Source organism: Acipenser ruthenus, chromosome 6 (genome assembly GCF_902713425.1).
Source record: "Acipenser ruthenus chromosome 6, fAciRut3.2 maternal haplotype, whole genome shotgun sequence".
In the NCBI taxonomy this organism is placed as follows: domain Eukaryota; kingdom Metazoa; phylum Chordata; class Actinopteri; order Acipenseriformes; family Acipenseridae; genus Acipenser; species Acipenser ruthenus.
This window is the reverse complement of record NC_081194.1, coordinates 69,251,951-69,271,761: the sequence shown is the minus strand read 5'-3', so window position 1 is coordinate 69,271,761 and position 19,811 is coordinate 69,251,951. Positions and strand designations below refer to the sequence as shown.

Sequence of the window (19,811 nt, the reverse complement as noted above, 5' to 3'; positions counted from 1 at the left end):
ACTTTGTTTTGTTTTAAAGACCGCACTTTTTGACCACAAGACTTTTTAGTTACAGAACACGGATTACGGGAGGTCCGTGTCCCCGTTGAAAAGTATTGGCTTGAAAAGGCAAACGGAGCTAAAATATTGCAGACTTTGTTTCCCTCCAGGAATGAGATACCGGGTGCGCCAACTTCCTCTGGACAATGATAAACAATGAACAGAATGACGGCTTGATTGAGGAAGTTGTGCTGCACCCGACACGATTGGTTCTTTTAGTTTTTGAACCCGCCTTCAGTCCTTTTTAAAGGCAGGGTTTTAACAAAGAAGAGGGCGGAAAACCAAATGAGTAATCAGAGTGCAGGAGTAAGGATGCTAGCTGGGTAGCCGAACGGAGCAAGTGGCTGCAGAGTGACAAAACGAAATCGAGCCGGAACGGTAACCCGCTTAACTGCAGCCGTGATTGAATGGTGTACTGTCTGTCTGATTTTAAATTAATTGTTTCGTGAAGAAAATAAAACCTGTGAAATTGCACAACTGTCCCCGCCCCCGCCCCTGCCCCCAGGATTATAAACTAAAATTAAACAAACTATTTAACTGGGTTTCTAGTGCCCATAAATCACTAGGTTGTGTAGCTGTGATTATTGAGCGGGTGTGATACATAGTCTAGCTGTGAGAAGTGCAGCCCTGCTGTGAGAAATCAATTTATAGCTTTTAATGAGCTGGGAGCCCCAGTGATGGCAATGTTTGCCTTACTTAAAAGCATCTCCATGTCTATGGAATGTGATATAGGCTAATTACAGCACTAATGGAAGCCATTGGCTAGAATCCCAGCTCAGTCATTAAATTAGGTTGAACTTTGCGTGAATCAGTTAATATTGCTATGCTTTAGTCCTACCCCAGTGAAATAAACCTTGTGCCTTGCATTGAACACACAGTACAATACATATTTATATACAGAGCCTTTCAGAGGGGCAACCTTGAGCATGGTACAAATTACTGTTATTTAATTACACTTCCAAAAAATCTGACAAATGCTTACTCTGGAATCATAAAACCTATTGTTTTTAAATGAACTGTATCAAATGTATAAAAGAAGATACAATTAATATCCTGATACAAACAAATACATTATAGTTTTGGATGTGTTTTGCAAAAAAAAAAAAAAAAAGCTGAAATCACCCAGATAATATTGTCATGTATTTAAATGCATTGTACCCAATGGATTGGATATGAATTGTAATTAGAGGAGTTCAATTAAAATGGCTTACCCATTGGTATAAAATCACCTTATTTGCATGGGCATCCTGTGGGAATATCACAGACATTGTTAGTTCATGTAACTTAAACATAAATTATACAAACATAATTAATACATTATAATTATTCAGCATAAATAATATATTCAATTAAAGATGACATTAGTTCTGAAAATTTCAGGATATGTAATAGAAGTCAGGGAGGTTGTTTGGGGCAAAAGCAAGTTAGAATATTAGTTTTACAGTTTGACACAATTTGATCACAAATGATATTTGCTAGATAAAACAACTGGTAATATCATAAATAACCATTTATTTATTTATTTATTTATTGCATTTATATAGCGCTTTTTATACAAAAGTATTGCAAAGCACTGTACAGTACATAGCAGAAAAAGAAAAAGAAAATCACAATACATTTGTATAGCATGTCACACATACAACTACCACAATCAGACCATTTAAAAACATATTTAAATAACAGTATACACATAATACAAAAGCAGCAATTTTAAAGTTATATTAAAACCCACTAAGATGAGAAAGCCATTTTATAAAAGTGCGTTTTTAGTCTTGACTTGAAAACTGTAACGGTCCCAGTTTCCCTGACAAACGAAGGCAGAGCATTCCATAATTTAGGAGCTCTACAAGAAAAAGCCCTACCTCCAGTGTTGCTTTTGTTGACTCTAGGAATAGCCAGCAGCCCCGCATCCTGTGATCTCAGAGTGCGGTTTGGAAGATACGGGGTCAGTAACTCCTGCAAATAACTAGGTGCTAATCCATTCAGAGCCTTGTAAATTAACAGCACAATCTTTAAATCAATTCTATACTGCACAGGGAGCCAGTGTAAAGAGGACAAAATGGGTTCACTTTTTCTGGTTTTAGTCAGAATTCTAGCGGCGGTATTCTGAACAAGCTGCAAGCAGGATACCACACGTTTTGGGACACCAGAAAAAAGTGCATTACAGTAATCAATTCTAGATGAAACAAAGGCATGCATTAGTCTCTCGGCATCGGATGCAGAAATAAAGTTTAGCTATATTTCTCAAATGGTAAAAAGATACTTTAGTAACTTCCCTAATGAGAGATCATGATCAAAAATGACCCCCAAACTTAATTTCTAGTTTAAGTTTTGATGAGAGACTGCAAGGGTCAAGCTTATGTAATCCCACTTTCCTTTTAGTTGGTTCTGTGAGCCCACTAGCATAACCTCTGTTTTATCTGAATTCAACATTAGAACATTCTGTGACATCCAATGCTTGATGTCTGTAAGGAAGTAGCTAATAACACCCAGATAGAAGAAATTCCTGCCTTTAGGGACAAATATAGCTGGATATCATCAGCATAGCAATGGAAGTTAACTCTGTGTCTGCGGATAATGTCACCTAACGGTAGCATATATAATGAAAATAAAAAGGGACCTAGAATGGAGCCCTGTTGCTACATACAATAATATGCACATGTTACACATGTGTTTCACTTTCCTAAGCTTCATTGGAGTTTGCTGCAGATGGCATTCATGATCAGCAGCAGTGAGTAGCAGGAACATGCCAGTTTAGTTCATTACAGAGCGAGATGGTTCCTGTGTACACATCAGAGTCCATTACTTTTCATTCCTTCATTTAGGGATAAATAGCCAAGTTATAGTTTCTGAAGAGTACACAGTAGGGTAAACTATGGAATAATTTAGTAAACAGTTACACAGAAATCATATTTTAATATAAACTGAACATGATTGGGCGACAGCACTGCAGCTTAAGTCTTACCCGTGGGATTTGAATAGAGAGAGGTTCTTGCAAAACAGCATTACAAAACTCCTCTTCATCAAGCTTTTGAATGTGACAGCAGTGCACAGTTTAAAAACTGAATATCTAAACCTGGCAAAGTCAAGAACTTTCGATACAGATCCTCACTTACACAGAGCTCAGCACTGCACTGTTTATCCCTTGGGTTAAAGAACATTTTCACATTGTTGAACATGTGACTCCTACTGGAGTAACACATGTCCTATTCATATCCTGACACTTTTGGGTGATCGATGTGTTCCCTAAATCATGTTTGGGGCATTTTTTTAAATTCGTTTTATCAACTGACTCTTTCCATTGGGTGTGGAACTGCTTTGATTCAAAGAAATGGATGAAGTAGTGCAATAAATGTATACTCTTTGTAGAAAGTAAAGTTTCAGGACTGGAGTAAACTTATTTTGAATGCCATATAGTTTGCTTACCACAAGACACAGGTTTTGCTTGGATTCACATTCACAGCTGGATAGCTTACAGTACAGTGGTCAGAAGAACCCTAGTGTTGTAACTAGTTGGGATCATTTGTTTTAGCTTCCCTGACTGCCACCTTGTGGCAAACAGATTTTTATTTCAGTGGATTTACATATTTCCTGTCAGTATGCAAAAAATACCCATAAAAGAGTAAGAACTAGAACTGCAACAATGAATCAGTGAATCGATTATTGAATGCCATGACTCTTATTTTATCCTGGTGTCCCGTATTTAAAACCTCAAGTGTATCTCGTTACCCAGAAACACTTGCTTTTCTTGCTCATTGTTAGACTAAAGATCTGCCATTTGTATTTGTTTTGGGATGAGAAACGTCAGAATTTAATGAAAAATGTCTTCTTGCTTTTTAATAATAACACTTTTGTCAATGCATTTATTATACAATAATATGCACATGCTTTCAGGTGTATTTTGTGAAGCAGCTACATGTTGTTTTTTTGCTTAATGAATACTTAAGTGTTCCCAATGCATCGATTTTTGTTGATTATTACTTGCCCAACAACAAGTGATTAGAAAATGGGTTGCTAATTGCATGTTTTGTAAAAACTTAAGTGACATGATCACATTTGTGGCCTCAGGGCTTTAAGGGGAAACATCACTTATTGCTACACTTGATACACACACTTGTCTGTCTATATATTGTGTTTACACATACAACATATATATAACATTGCTGCTACTAGAATTTTGGACCACCTAATTAAATTTCCACCATAACAGACAAAATGCACCATAGACGTAACCTGTATTTTGGCTGGTTATCAACACTGCTTATTGCGTAGCCTCAGACTTGGATTAGAAAAATGCCAGCCCCTCTCTCCTGGTGTGCAGATTTGTGTCAGTGCTGGTGCTTTGCCGCTTTCAGTGCTGGTGAAGTTTGTTTAAATACAACTTAATAAATGCTCAGCAAAGTGCCACAGAGATAATTCAAGCTGAGCCACAAACAGGACAACTGCTATTGGCCAGAAAGCTGGTTGTCAATCATATGGAAAGAGCCTGTTTATTCCATTTACATACTAATGCAGTGCTGGGAGGTTAATGCAAAAGATAACCTTTGAAAGGAATGGAGACAAGCCCCCACCCCCCTTCCCTGGAGATTTTTTCAGCTAATTCAGCAGTTAATAGAAATGATGCCTTAATGGAAAATGAAACTTGTTTTTATGAATTGTTATTTTACAGTGAGTTTATTTTTTCTTTCTTTAACAATTTAGTTTGTGCCATTCCAACCGTAAAATAGCACCAACATATGTGGTAAATCACACAAAGTTCAGAGAGGTTTTTAAAAGGCCTGGAAAAAAACCTTATCAGTCTATGTCAGGCCCTGCATGTCACCACATAACCGTATTTGAAGGAGATCAGCTTTATCATACTGCAACACACAGAAAAAAGAGAACATTTGTGATGGAGTTTTGTTCTAGACATAATAAGAAAAACTTTAACACACATTACTTTGCATGCAAATGTGGTGCTGCTCTGGATTTTTCTAGGTATGACTGACAGTAAAACAAGTTAAGCTTGTTTATACTGATAATGATGGTTGTGCTTTTTTACATTGCACAGGTATGACCTGGAGATAGGTCTGCCACATCTGAAGTTTTAGATTTTGTATTGCTGATCATAAACAGGGCTTGAACAAAAGAATGGAAACACATGGCACGGGCATGTGGCTCTTCTCAAAGGATACTATGGTGATAGATAGGACATCACTAGTGCGACATGTTGGGTCTGCTTTAGTTTTCAAGGGATTCTAAATTAGTTTTTAAAATAATTAAAATGTATGAAGAACTATAAATAAATAATTGCACAATAACATGCCAAAGTGCTTTTAAAGCATATTTATTTTATTTTCTATTTTTAATAGTGCTCAAATGATATTTCCATTTCCAGCATGAATTTACAGTACAGCAGAATTCCTTAGCATATTAAACAATAGCTAGAAAAAAAAAATTAATCTGATTCTGAACACATCGCTATGGAAACAGGCACAGAAATGTGGTCCTCTTCCTGCTCAAAATCTAAATTACAGATTTTTTTTTCCTTTTGTTCCCAATACAGTCTTCTCACACAATTGTGTCAGGTACAGCAGACTCCCTCAACGGGGCACACATATAAGCCAAGGAATTGAAACATACAGTATAATTGCACACAGAAATATTGAAACCCTTCTATTATACAAAACGTTTGAGAGGTGGCATTTTTTTTCCCCAGGTCAGAAATATATTTTCAAGCATTATATCAGAAGCACTTTCAGTGTTTATATTTGTTTGTGCGAGCAAGACATTTAGGAGGCTGTTTATACTGAGGCGTGCAGAATTAGAAATGCACATGAGCAATGGCCTTTTCTCCCAGCTTGAATAACAAAAAAGAACTGTAAATTAATTCAGTTCAGTAAAAAACACTTATTAAAATAAAGGCGTGGAAGTATGGAAAATCAGCAAGTTACAAAAATAACTGAATTCATCTGACATGGCACTGCTCAATTTACACCAAATGAATGTCATAATGATCAAGAATTACATGATCAAGATTAAATGTTGTCAAAGGGAAATTAGATGTCTGACACTCAAACTTACCATTAGTGAAGTTACACCATCTTCCTGCATATTTGTGCATCTGCAACTACAGTATTGTATTTAATTTGTTTTATTTATATTTATATTTATTTTCACACTCTTATAATTGATTCATTCATGTTTTTGATTTTTCTTTCAACAATTACTGGAGTAAATTAATGCAGTAATGGATGCTGATTTATGAGGCAGAGTAGCCACACACCATTGCCCAGTGCAGTCTCTGCTAGAAGATTAGCTGTAATATGAAACAGTGTCTATAACATCATTTATTTAGTGAGAGGCTTACTGTGCACGTTTCTGCCCTCACTGACACTCTCTTAACCTTCCCTTTATCCACTAATGTAATCCTAAGTGTATCCGTCCGATCACAATCAAACTCTGAACTGTGGGAGTGTGGACTTTCTCATTTTACCCAGAATAAACTTTCAAGTTTAAGATATCAAATAAAATGGTTGCACAGAAGTATAGGGCTCCTTCAGTTTTATCCTAGGAACTTGTATGGTTCTTTCCTGTTAAATACCATTTCACTTGCAAACATTAATCTCATAATAAGAGGGAACCCGTATAAGGGTCGATTTGTAGCAAATGAAACAGTGGCAGATCATAAGAATGCCACCCTAAATACGGTAATCTGTCTCTTTCACAGATTCACTCTAGTTTAGTGATGTTAAAAGGGGGAGCAATACATCACCCTTGAGGCGAAAATAAATATTCTGTAGCTGCTGCTGTTTCATTAAAATTGATTTCATGGTTGTGTGCCTCTGGAATGCTGTGTTTCAAATAGGGAGAGCTGTAATCACTGGTTACATTTTTGAAACGTTGAGGTTCTGCTTTGTCACCACTGCAACAGCTAAAAGAAACCAAGAAACCCAGTTGAATTAACTTTTTAATTTTATATTTACAGTGGTACTAAGAGAAATTTAGTGAGACATATGTTTGGACGCAATAGTAATTGAGTGCTTAAAATTATGAACAAACTACTACATCTACTGTATAGTATCTTCAATACCAGACAATACTGGTGCTACACAGATCGTACACTGCATGGAGTTTAAATTGGGACAGTACGAAAGAGTCTTTAAATTATTATTCATAGCATATCATTCTGTACTGTAGTTATTAGACGAAACGTTTCTTCACCTACAGTAACTCCTAACTCCAGTAAGTCAATGGCAATCTGAGCTGAACTAAACTAAAGCATGCATGTTTAGGTGAGCTGTGTTAAATTTCATGACAATCCCCCATCCTACACTTCATGTTAAAGACATAAAGTGAGCATATCTTTTTGTCATTTCAGGTGTTTGCAGGACAACGCCTGGCATCCATTCACTACTCTAAGGATCGAATTAACATGCCCTGAAATAACTCCAGTGTCATGAAAACACATCTTCATCTTTTCAGTCAAGTAAGAAAAGTTTAATTGCGCAATCTTTCCAAATCGACTCTTGGATATGTAAAAGGTAAAACCAAAAATCACTAGGAAAGTTCACAGCTGACTACTGAATGATATATTGAGACCATTAATTATTGCCAGCTTTTTAAATACCAACGCCCCAGCGTGGTTTAGGAGGAGCCTGGTTGTTCTTCCACTGCACAGCTCGAGATGCATGTAGATGATGCAGTATTAACAAGCGCTAGATTTCAATTGAGAATGGAAGATCCAAAAGGTTATGGTTGTGTTTTTCTTCGGTTTCTTTCTTCATATATTATTGAATACAACTGGAATGTACTTTTCTCTCCTCCAGCTTGCTGCTCGCCTTGTTGTTTGACTGAAGCAACGTAATGACAATAATCATGAACTCTGCCCCTGGCCCTGCTCGGCTCTGAGTCAGATTCAGATTAAGAGTTTCACAGTTTGGTTCTCGCTCGGCTTGACAAATAGCCAGTGGACAACGGGTATAATGTACTCACAGAATGGCTAGAGTTTATTAGGTGGCCAGCCTGTTGACAATGAATAAGGAAGCAGCAACAGTCTGCAGTGACGATGGTATAACCCAGTGACCTTGGTTACCTCCACTTTTTACTACATACTCTACTGTGCATTTAAAGGATGCTGTAAACATTCCTATCCATGGGCAAAAAAGAGGAATGCAAATGCAGTGTATCAACTCAAAGTGTTTTAAGAGAGAGGAAAGGTATTAAACACACTATTTACATGTAAAATTCTTAAATACACAAGATTGGAGGAATACCACAACTGTTCTCACATTATCTTCATTCTAGTCATCTCACGTAACCAATACCACAGTACATAGTGCCCGATGTTTCATAGGTAATTAAATAAATAAACCAAACTTAAATATCCTTTTTGAGGTTATTTCAAGTGTATATCGTTACAACATAATTATTCTCTATATACAATTTCTATATACACACTGCAATAAAAATGTGCAGAACATACCTTACACAACCAATTAAACAGACTTGATACCTGTCACCTTACAAAACAGGCCAAACTGTTTTTAGCCTTGTAACCTGACCAGAGGTATTGACAAGAAATAATAAAAAAAAGTTATTGAATTATACTGTGTATAGTTAGTGGACATGTTTATCACCAAGTGTCAATTAGGGACACATGTATGGTTGGAATTTAAAAGGATCAGATTTTCTTATTTCTTTGTATAATTTCACACATACTGTTGATAAACTACATTACTTTGAAGCGCGCCCTTTAACAGTACATCCCCTGCCTCTAAGTTTGTGCAGACTAGCTCTCATTTTTAAACGAATCTGCATTCACAAAGGTGATAACATTTACACTTTGCTGTCTTGTGCAATTTTAATAAAAAAGGGACTCAAGTTTTCGAAAAGAGTCACAAGAAGCTTTTGAAGGTGTATTATTTGTTCAACGTGGAAACCAAAACGATATTGATAATAATAATTTGCTGTTGTATATGGATATGAATACAAGTTGGAAGAAGGCAATTCTATGACAACTCATTATAAAGTGTTAACAAATAAAATGATATATATATGTATATATATATATATATATATATATATATATATATATATATATATATATATATATATATATATATATATAGGCAGGCTACAGGCTTATCTTTTAAAGCTTATGGTTCATCCCTTTGATCAAATAGGCTTTACTTCAAATGAGCTTTGGCCAATTTATGTATAATGGCTTGCTAAATTCAGTGGTTCCTGCACTAGAGGAATTGTATTCATTCAGTAAATTTGACCCCAGACATTATGCTATTCACAATGTTTGTCTCATATTCACAAAAAACACATTTTTTAATTTTGAAAGGATTTTTTTTGGTGTTTCAAAGTAATAGTAACAGCTTTGTGCAAGTAGCCATCAAGAAGGAATCAGATACAATGCCTGAATCAGTTCCTTATACAAAGCTGATGTAAACATGTTGCTTTCACAATTAAATACATCTTGTCCATGAAGTGTGATTCATTCAAAACCAATACGCTGAGACAAGCTTTGCTAATAGCATTGAAGGTGTAGTGACTATCTATCTATCTATCTATCTATCTATCTATCTATCTATCTATCTATCTATCTATCTATCTATCTGCATTAAAAAAAAACTTGTCTGGTATCAAATAAACATCTTTGAGCTGACAAAATGAATTTAATTTGAAAATACAGTAGTAATGCCCATGTAAAAAAAAAAAAAATGTTGATAAGCTTTCAAGGCATTTCAGGTCAGTGGTGCTTTTCACAAGAAAAACGAACAATCATAGAGATTATCCTACTATCAACAGCAGCCCTTGTTGACATGCTTGCATTGTTAAAACAGGGTAAACTATGCAGCCAATGATTTTGCAATGAAAGCTAAAAAAAAGAAAAAAGAAAAATCTTAGTACCCTTATAGAATGCGCAATGTATGACACATCCATTCACTTCTGTACACTGTGGAAGCCATCCTTTTGTATGCCATCAAAGCACTACCACATGCTAATCGTAAAGTTAAGGATCTGTTGTGCAGTACAGTGGAGCATTAAAGGCCTCTGGCTCATGTCAAGAAACCCTCCTCAAAAAAACTTTTCTTGCTTATGGTAGTAGTCCAGTGCTTCTAAACTTTGCTCTTCTGGAAACAAAAGTATAAAAAAAAATAACTTATGCAGATGCTGATTCAAAAGGAAGCTGGCGGCCCCTGGGCTGAAAGTGGCCTAGCGCAATTGGGAGCTTCACTTTGGACGCCAGGGTGCCTCTAATGGATGTGAGGATGCTGAGGGCCCTTGTGAACGGGGGAAGTACTGGGATCCAGAAGCCAGTGAGAAGCTTGAAGATGAGGAAGAAACTAATCTTGGTGGTCGGCACCTAGAAAATAAAAAGGGGAAACTGGTATGTGGTTTTTTCATCTTATTGGGTGACCAATAAGTTTGTTGGGGTAACTGTGAGAAACGTGAGTAACTGTGGTAATTCCATCACATTATATCGGTCACCCCACTCAAGTTTACACAAAATTTTCATATAATGTTCCGCATCCTACCCATATACTCACTGCAAAATGAATTTACTAACCAAATTTGAATGGTACTTCAACTACAACCAAAGTGTAGAAAGTGAATAATGACAACCCAAGTGTAAGGATATCACAAAAACAGAAAGTATGTTTGTTTGGATGACAATCGCGTGATGACCTGTGCAGTTAATACACTATATGGATAGGATGTAGAACCTTTTGTGGAATCTTTGCATATTGTCTGAGATAATCAAGTGAGGGCCACAGGTTGACATGACAGGGAGTGACTCGCTTTATAAGTGACCCTCAGCAAAGAGCCAGGGAAATACTACATTTTAAACAATCATTTTTTGCATTTCATTCAGTTGACATTAGATTTGTAGGCAACTCAACTAATAAAGGGCAGCAGTGTGGAGTAGTGGTTAGGGCTCTGGGCTCTGGACTCTTGACCGGAAGGTCGTGGGTTCAAAACCTTGGTAGGGGACACTGCTGCTGTACCCTTGAGCGAGGTACTTTACCTAGATTGCACCAGTAAAAACCCAACTGTATAAATGGGTAATTGTATGTAAAAAAATAATGTGATATCTTGTAACAATTGTAAGTCGCCCTGGATAAGGGTGTCTGCTAAGAAATAAATAATAATAACAAGAAAGCAATTTACTTAGCCATTTAGCTCCTGCAGACACATGAAAGTTCCAAAAGAACATGATACTTGAATGAACAGACTGTAGCCAATATTCTAACATTTGTCAGCTTGTTACAGTACAAATGTGACCTGTTCTGGAAAATCCAGCCAAAGTATGGGCAAGGGATTATTCTTGGTTTGCACCCTGCATTTCTGGCTTTTAGAAGTACCTTATTGCCATGTTTTACTAAATGAGCAGATGCCAGCAACCAGGCCCAAGCTAAAATCAATTCAGAAATCAATTCAGAAATCAACTGAAAACCTGCAGACTCAGGTGAGTTTAAATAACTCCTATAACAACTTGAGGCACTTCAGAGCAGACCTACAAATAGCCGGATTGCTCAGAATGATAATTATGTTAAGACTCGTCAACAAGGTATGTAATAACTTGAACTGGGCGCATGATAAGTGAATCTCTTCCCCCTACTTTGGGTGGGTTTTATCAAAACAGGTAACTTATTACAATCATATGGAAACCAATACAATATATTTTGCTGAGAAACATTTCCTGAAATGCTTTTGCCAGGATTGAACCTCAATCCTCTGAGCATGCTCAACAACGGCTGAGCTTCACTCTACTCACCATGACCTTGATTTCTTGACCCTGGAGGCGGCTGCGTGCTCTCTGTATGCAGAGTTATCCAGCATCAGATCCCTGCCAAAGCGAAGGGCCAGGTCGTGTTCTGGTTGAGCTCGGGGGAACTCCAGTTCAAATAAAGTGGGAGGAGTCATATCCAACTCCAGGAACATGATGTTCTCAGCCTACAATAAAGAGAGTTAAGTTAAACAAGGGAGAACCGAATGTTATGGGTCAGGATGTGTCTTTTCTCCATTGGCTCTAATAACCATGCTGTTCTCTTTTGCTCATAAGAAAATTCCAAAAGGATATGGGAAATAATATTTTGTTTCATTTTTTAGAATCCATCCAGTTGCCTTTCTTGGTTGTTAACTTCCAGATTCGAGGTGTCATACCAGATTTAAAAAGTAAAAGAGCCTTCTGTTAGAGTGGTACTGACACCAGCCTATTTTTTGACATTGATTTTTTTTTCGGAAAAATCTTAGAAATGCCATAACTATTTAATCACATAACTAAGTACCTGTCAGGACAATATAAAGTATTGCAACCCTGCATTAATTTGCAGTTTAAACATTGTATTTCCTTTTTCTGCCTGGAACTCAAACCTAGATACACAATGAATAAGTGGTATCCCACAGTGCCAATCCATGGCTCTCAAAATGAGTCTCCAAAACCATCATTCTACGAACGATTTCCTCTGTAAATAAGTCTTAATCTGATGCAGCCCCAGAGGGTGTATTTGTTCCACTTTGTTAGGGGAGTCAGTTCTGCAGCTCTGATAACAACAAGGAACTTAGTGGGTTGCCCTTCAACCTGCCCATCCCTCAACGCAGTGGTTATATTGACCAATGCATCCATTGGGATGCTCTTGAAATGGCAGTGGCTACATTGACCAATGCATCCATTGAGATGCTCTTGGAATGGCAGTGGCTACATTGACCAATGCATCCATTGCGATGCTCTTGGAATGGCAGTGGCTATATTGACCAATGCATCCATTGAGATGCTCTTGGAATGGCAGTGGCTACATTGACCAATGCATCCATTGCGATGCTCTTGGAATGGCAGTGGCTACATTGACCAATGCATCCATTGCGATGCTCTTGGAATGGCAGTGGTTACATTGACCAATGCATCCATTGAGATGCTCTTGGAATGGCAGTGGCTACATTGACCAACGTGTCCATCGAGATGCACTTGGAATGGCCATTTTTTCAGAAACCCCCCACTGGAAAGCACAACCCTGGTGACTAATGGGTAATGATTAGGGCTGTATTTCTTCACGGTAAAAAATGGCTGCCAATAAGGCAAATGTTTGCTGTATTTATTTTTAAGTGATAAAAAATATGTATATGGGAATTTTCATGGGGAACTATTTAAAAGAAATCGTGAAATCCGTGATAACACTGAAAAAAATACAGCCTTAGTAATAATGGATCAAGCAACATATTGTGACAAGCAGTAGTCATGCTGTGCTCTATTTCCACTTGGAGGAACTAAAAGCCACACATTTTACTCCCCCAAAAATATAAATCCTGCTTAACCTTAACCCTAAGCCTAACCCTAACCCTTTCTTTGCTTGATCGTTTGTGTCAGCGTAAAATCAATTTCAATGCTACCCACCAATAGCCTTGCAGTGAGTAGCAGATTATTCAAACTCCTTATCTTCCCCGGAGAAGATGAACACAGAGGATGTGCCTTACAAATTGTGGCTTTCATTAGCCCAGACAGGTGGAAATATGCAGTCGCACATAATTTATGTGGCCAATAAAAAGGAACACAATTTACAATCCTTTCTCTAGTATAACCATTTTAAATACATCATTTGTGTCTCATGCTCCAACTAACGACAAACTGATTTTCACAAAATATTATTTTTAACCTTTTTCTTTTATCAATACCCATCTGATTTTTTTTTATAAGACTTGTTTTTGTCATTGTTTTATGGGTGTGCATACAATTATTACTTGGCTTTCCCTTACACCACAAATATACAATTTAATTGGCGTGTGTTTTACATAGAACCCATTCATAGAAAATGTAATGATACAATATTTGGTCTTCAGGTTAAAAACCCCTAAACTAAACTTGTATTGTATCTGATGTTTGTTGAAAGTGTCTTTTCTGCAGCTTGTGGGGTGCTCTGTTTATGAGTACATCTATTAAAATTGTGTACTGTGTTAATGGTTAGATTATTCAAATTATAAAATACATTTTGCAATCACTCTATGAATATTTGTGCATGAAATGGAATGTTCCCTGAAACAAAGAACCTAAAAATTGCACTCCACTTGGGACATCTGCCCTTTAAAAAGCATAAATGAATGCTACTTATCATCCATGTGTCAGTAGTTTAACTTGCTGTTGAGCATGCTCATTTCAACTTTTAGAAATTATCAAAGCAATAATATATAGAATATTAAACCAATTGGATTGCCCCATGCAACACTAGTTTTAATTATTTTCTATAACCTGCTGTTTCCAAAAGGTGTGGAATGTTTTGTTTGTCTAACCTAAACCTGTCTTTGAGACAATAACATTTTCCAGTCTGGAGTGAATTCTGCTGGAATGCCATTGCCTATTTTCTCTGGCGTGACTGTTTTCCACTGTGCTGACTCCAAAGGACACCTTTCCTGCATTATTGAGAGAAGCATGCAATAGAAAGCTCCCTCTAAATCACACATGACATGACACATTTATTTATTCAGTACTGCCCACTGTACCGAGGGCATCATGTTTGCAGCAGTGCTTTTAAAAATAAAAGATAAAAGCCATGCAAATCAATAGTCATTGCAGACGTGCCATCAATACTGTGCTGACATCACCAAGCACACAGACTGCACTCTTGTTTCATACAATAGAGTCATGTTATTCCAGTAAAAAGGAAATCTGAGGCACAGCATATGGGACAAATAAAAGCAAATGTAGCACCAGCCTTCTTGAATATGTGGAAAAAACTCAATTAAACCTATGGGGCACTTCTCTTTTATAACCACAGTATATGCATTCTGACTTTATGTAATTGTTAAAAAATGCAGTATATCTTGTAATGTAGATTTACAGAAAAAAACAGTCTTTCAGCTGAGTCATGGGATCAGGCCCAACAGCAGCATGAACGCTGTGGGGAAGTATCCACTTATTTAGGGCGGGCTCATTTTGGAAAAAACAAATCAATGAGCTCGTATTCTCTACTATTTTACTTCACTGTGATGACAATAAACAAATAAATAAGCGGGCATCTACCGCTAGAACTGGAAGCTGATTGGCTGACGGTACTGAATCACTTGGGGGGTGGGGCATAACGCCGGGCCTGTTTGGGATGATGTTTTATTTATATGATCAGACCAAGACAATCTGACGCCATGTGTTATGTGCCACAACCCGCATATTATCTCCCTATTCTACACTGACGTGTTGCGTGCTCGGTTTTTAAGCTGTAACAGAAAACTCTGGAGAAAATCGCAGGATAAGATTCACAAATTATGTGGTGATCTTTTGTTACATAAGCCCAATCATTATGCCCAATATGTCTGTCCCTTTTAGATTCAACTCTACCTTCCTGCTTTAAGATATTCTTTCCACATCCTCCTGAACCTAATTAATACTATTCTTTTCAGTGGCTTTCTCATTGTGTGAAATAGTTATTCTGGAATTACATTTTTTTATTACATCCCCAATTTTTTTGTAGAGCATCAATGCTCCAGTCTGACAAAGTCTGCATACTGATTAAGTATAATGTGAAATGGCACAAATACAAAATACCAAATGAGATTAACGAGTATAAAAACACAAGAAAGCAATGAGTATAAAAGCAGAAAGAAATTGTCAGAGAATTGTCTGCAGTAAAAATGATTTAATTCAAGAGGCTGGTGAAACCCTCCTCTAATTTCTGTGCTGTCTCTCTGTTTAGACCAAGCAACAACAACACCTTCAACACAATAATCAAAGAGATTTGTAAATGTGACCTGAGACTTTTTCGCAAGGGTCACTGAGAAATGAAAGTGAACATTCCTGCAAAAGTACTACAAAAACAATATAGTTAACCTCATTGCAAAATAAACTAGTAATACCAATAAACAATAACTAAATAAATACAATAAATGGCAATTCTATGACGCAACAGTTTATTTAAATAATCTGTATATAATTTGTTCCCTTGTAATATCTACATTTTTTAGACTGTAGTGTATTAAGTAACAGGTACACCCAGTTCTTTTGCCTTCATAACTTTTTTTTGTTTAACTCTGAGGCTTAAAAAGGCCATTTTAGTGGTAAGTCCCCTGGGCCTGTTACCATCCCAGCAATCCCCATTCATCACCTACCCGATATCTAGGATGAGCTCCCATCGCTATGGCAACCCGTGCAAATTGGCTGATTGGTCTCTTGTAGCCCACTGCAGAGGCAGGCCTCTTCTTCATTTGACTGTTCTTGCTGTTAAAACAGGAACAGAAGTGATTACATTTTACACTGTATTAAAAAAAAGCAGCAACAAATATTGCCTTCTAAGGGAACATGTAACCACACTGTCATGTAAAGTATTACAGTGCACAGCATAACTGAAAGTGATGAATACAATAGGTAACAGTCCTTGTCAGATGTTGGCTCAGCTTTAAGGAAAGGTGGCAGCAGATGAAACCGTGCTGTTCCCAAGGTCAAACCTGATTACTGAGGGAACCTAATTAAAAAGAACAGTGGCATGTTTCAAACCAACATGCGATGCTGCAATTACCATAGCTTTTAAAATGGCTCAGCAACAAAAAAATCTGGGATACAGATTTACCATCATCAGTACATTTTATTATACAGTATACAGTATGTTTTTTTTTATAAAGTGGGCTTTTGTGTGCTTAATGCTCATGGAAGAAAAGTATAATGGCAGAGTAAACAAAACCGAAAAGACAGAAAGGCAGTGTGTTACACAAATTTAAAACTCATCATCTGCATGGATTACCTAACAAGGGGACTCGCCTAGACTGATTGCAATGTTTCACAGCCTAATGGAATTTCACAAGAGACAAAGTGTCAGCTTTTGTGATTTTCCATTCAGAATTTCAATACATACTAATTATGTATTTATTGAGAAACACTGACCCCCTTTTAGTCAATAAACAGTTCCCAATCACAACCTCTTCTACACTGTAACATTCTTCTTGTGAGTGTTCACGCTGAGAAGTCTCTGCTTTGACCTTATCAAAGCACGACACTGAGTTCGGTGCCACAGCACTGTATCATCTGGACTCGCCAGCACTACCCGGAGGCACACTGGATTAGATTTACTGGCCTGGAACTTATCCAGAGAATGCAAATAGTGAATGTGCCTCTGGGAACTTTCATTAGAAAGAAACTAAAAAAAAACAAAACAGGGTACAGTGATTTTCTGTTTTAATGCCAGAGAAGTTCATATTCTAACGATTTAATCAATGGTGGTATTTAAAACTCTTAGATATTCATATTTGGTAGATTAAATCAAATAAGATACCACAAAGTCAGAATTGTAAAGCTAAAAGGACGTAAACAACTATCCACGTGGCCAGGGCCGGCCTTAGGGCAAGGCGAGCAAGGCGGCGGCCTAGGATCCCACACCTAAGGGGGCCCCGCGCGCGTCACAAATTGTATGATGTCTTCAGAGTCAAAACAGTCTTGCGAGTATTATGTTGGCCCCTCACAAGTACGAGTCGGGCCATTGCAAAAGGAAAATAAAAAATATAAAGAAATTCAAGTCAAGCGGCAACAAGGAGCTCTGCTGCCGTTTCTAGACAAACCGGCAAATAAAAACCTGCTTCAGGAAGCACATGAATCCGATTCAGACTCTTCACAATAATCATCTCCAAAATATTGATTTCTGCTTACCAGTGCAACCTTACCACATTTGCACTTTCTGAATGACAAAGTGGACGTCCTCATGTGAGTGTACTTGATCATAAGAAATTTAGGTAACGCTAATTGCGTGGCATAAATTAATATTAAATAGATATGCAATTCCATATTAAATGAATGTTATATTAATATTTAATAGACATGCAATTGCATATTAAATTTACGTTAAATTATTCCTTGTTACTTTCCATTAACATTTAAGTCAGATTAACTGTATTTTTAATAAGAACATGTGAACAATGAGAAATTATTACATATTTTCAAGGGTAACAAAACATAATATAAATGGGTGTGATATGCAATTACATTTTCAATCAACATTTGGTTAACATTCAGCAAGGAAACCAGCTGTTTCATATTTATTAAATATTAATTTATGCAATTCCATATCTATTTAAGATATAAAGAAATATAAAGCGTTACCGAAATGTATTTTTAAAAAATGCAACATCTAAGGATTAGCTGTCTGATAGGCTTATCAATAGCCTGTCCCTCTTTACATTCCACCGATGAAAACCAAGACACGGCGCAGGACAGTGCAGCATAGTCTTTTAAAGTTTTACTGGAGACTTTTCTGAGTAGGCTACTATTCATCGATAATGAAATCAAGATTGTGTGTATTAAAGTAAGACGGACCACCACACCAAAGGTCTGAATAGGTGTCTGCGACAAATTAAATGTTTGGAAGTAGACTCGTAAATGCAGCGTGGTATAAAATAAAGCTGCTGCTTGGCTAGAATATTCTGAAAAAAACGTCATGATGTTTTGTTGGGTATGTTGTTTTAGTGTAATTTACACAGCAAAAATTAAAGAGCACTCAAAACTGCAGCTGAATGTGCATTATCCAAATGTGAAATATTACATGTGGATTTGATAAGTAGATCGGTCAGATATAATTTTAGATTTATATAAAAAGGCTAATGTTTGCAAACAGTTTTTTATTTCACTTAAGTGACAGCACACATGCAGTATGGCTTCCCTACTTGATTATTGAGGGTGAGAAGTAGCCTACCGTTTTATTGACTAATGTGTGGGGGTGTTTTTTTTTAAATTGGGATTTCTTTTGGGGGGGTGGGGGGTGGGGGCCCCACACAGACTAAGGTTGGCCCTGCACGTGGCTCCTGTACCACACACAATCTTTACTGGAGTATCTCTGGATAATGTACCATAACACAAAACCTAGGCAACTGGCTTGAGAATCATGTTTTATTCAACATATTGATAATCTTGTTCTAAAAACGTAATTGAAATTGGTAGTTTTGTTTAGAATTTTTTTTTTTGCTGCATGTCAAGCTATAGCCATACAGTAGTTTGCTGTACGCTTGCTTGGGATGGATACCATTAACACAATGAAGACTTTTTAACATATATTGATCACTATTAAAAAAAGAACTGTTGTAAGATATAGTTAGTGTTCTCAGACAGTCCCAAAGGTTTGCACATCGCTTGTTACAATGTCACTTCCTTATGAACTTCCTTGGAATTTGAATCAGTTTCCTGCAAACTTGGATCACTTACTCGACAATGAGGATCCACAATCACTGTGGTGAGTACAGAGAGAATATATATTTACTGTATAGAATCCTGATGGTGATCAGTTTTAAGGCAACACTCAAGCATCATGGTCAAGGCAACATATCTTTGGTAAAGTATGTAGCCTTTTGGTAAAAGTCTATCACCATTGGTCACATTTATCACTGCCCATCTTTGTAAATGAATACAGGCCAGACACTGGGACCCAAAATCTCAGCTTATTTCCTGACTCACTGAGTGACCTTGAACCAGTCACCTTCCCTCCCTGCTCCTCAATCCAGCTGCATCCCAATGGAAATGTAATGTTTAATCTCACTGGGACCAGCCTGGGTAAATAATTTCTCTAATAATTAAACCGCATTAATCCTTGCCTTTGCCCCATTTGAAACCTGCCCTAAATTAACAATTCTGAATTAATTCTCAAACCTGAGTTGAATTTTCGTCTGGAAGTGAATGATAATTATTATATACAAAGATGGACTGTGCTCATTTCCAGACATTAGCCTTCTTTTTTTTCAGGAGAGCAGACATTAAAGGAGTGTTAACCAATGCTTTAAGATCCCTTTCAGTCTACACTCTAACCACGTCTGGTAAACTA

General features: G+C 37.0%; 1 protein-coding gene and 1 long non-coding RNA gene across 2 annotated transcripts in view; one reads left to right on the top strand and one right to left on the bottom strand.

The window, feature by feature from the left end:
• Nucleotides 1-221: 221 nt before the first annotated feature.
• LOC131737331 (uncharacterized) lies at nucleotides 222-7,963 on the top strand. The gene is made up of 3 exons (XR_009328949.1): nucleotides 222-417; nucleotides 7,400-7,507; nucleotides 7,848-7,963. It is a non-coding gene; the product is annotated as an uncharacterized LOC131737331 (long non-coding RNA).
• Nucleotides 7,964-8,806: 843 nt separating this feature from the next.
• The window catches only part of LOC117410348 (kinesin-like protein KIF3C), a 51,392-nt gene continuing 40,387 nt past the window's right edge, over nucleotides 8,807-19,811 (bottom strand). The window contains exons 6-8 of the mRNA XM_034016787.3: nucleotides 16,126-16,234; nucleotides 11,810-11,988; nucleotides 8,807-10,396 (exon numbers count right to left, since the gene is read on the bottom strand). Coding sequence (XP_033872678.2) covers nucleotides 10,264-10,396; nucleotides 11,810-11,988; nucleotides 16,126-16,234 — 421 coding nt within the window. The 3' untranslated portion in view covers nucleotides 8,807-10,263. The remainder of the gene's footprint in view (nucleotides 10,397-11,809; nucleotides 11,989-16,125; nucleotides 16,235-19,811) is intronic.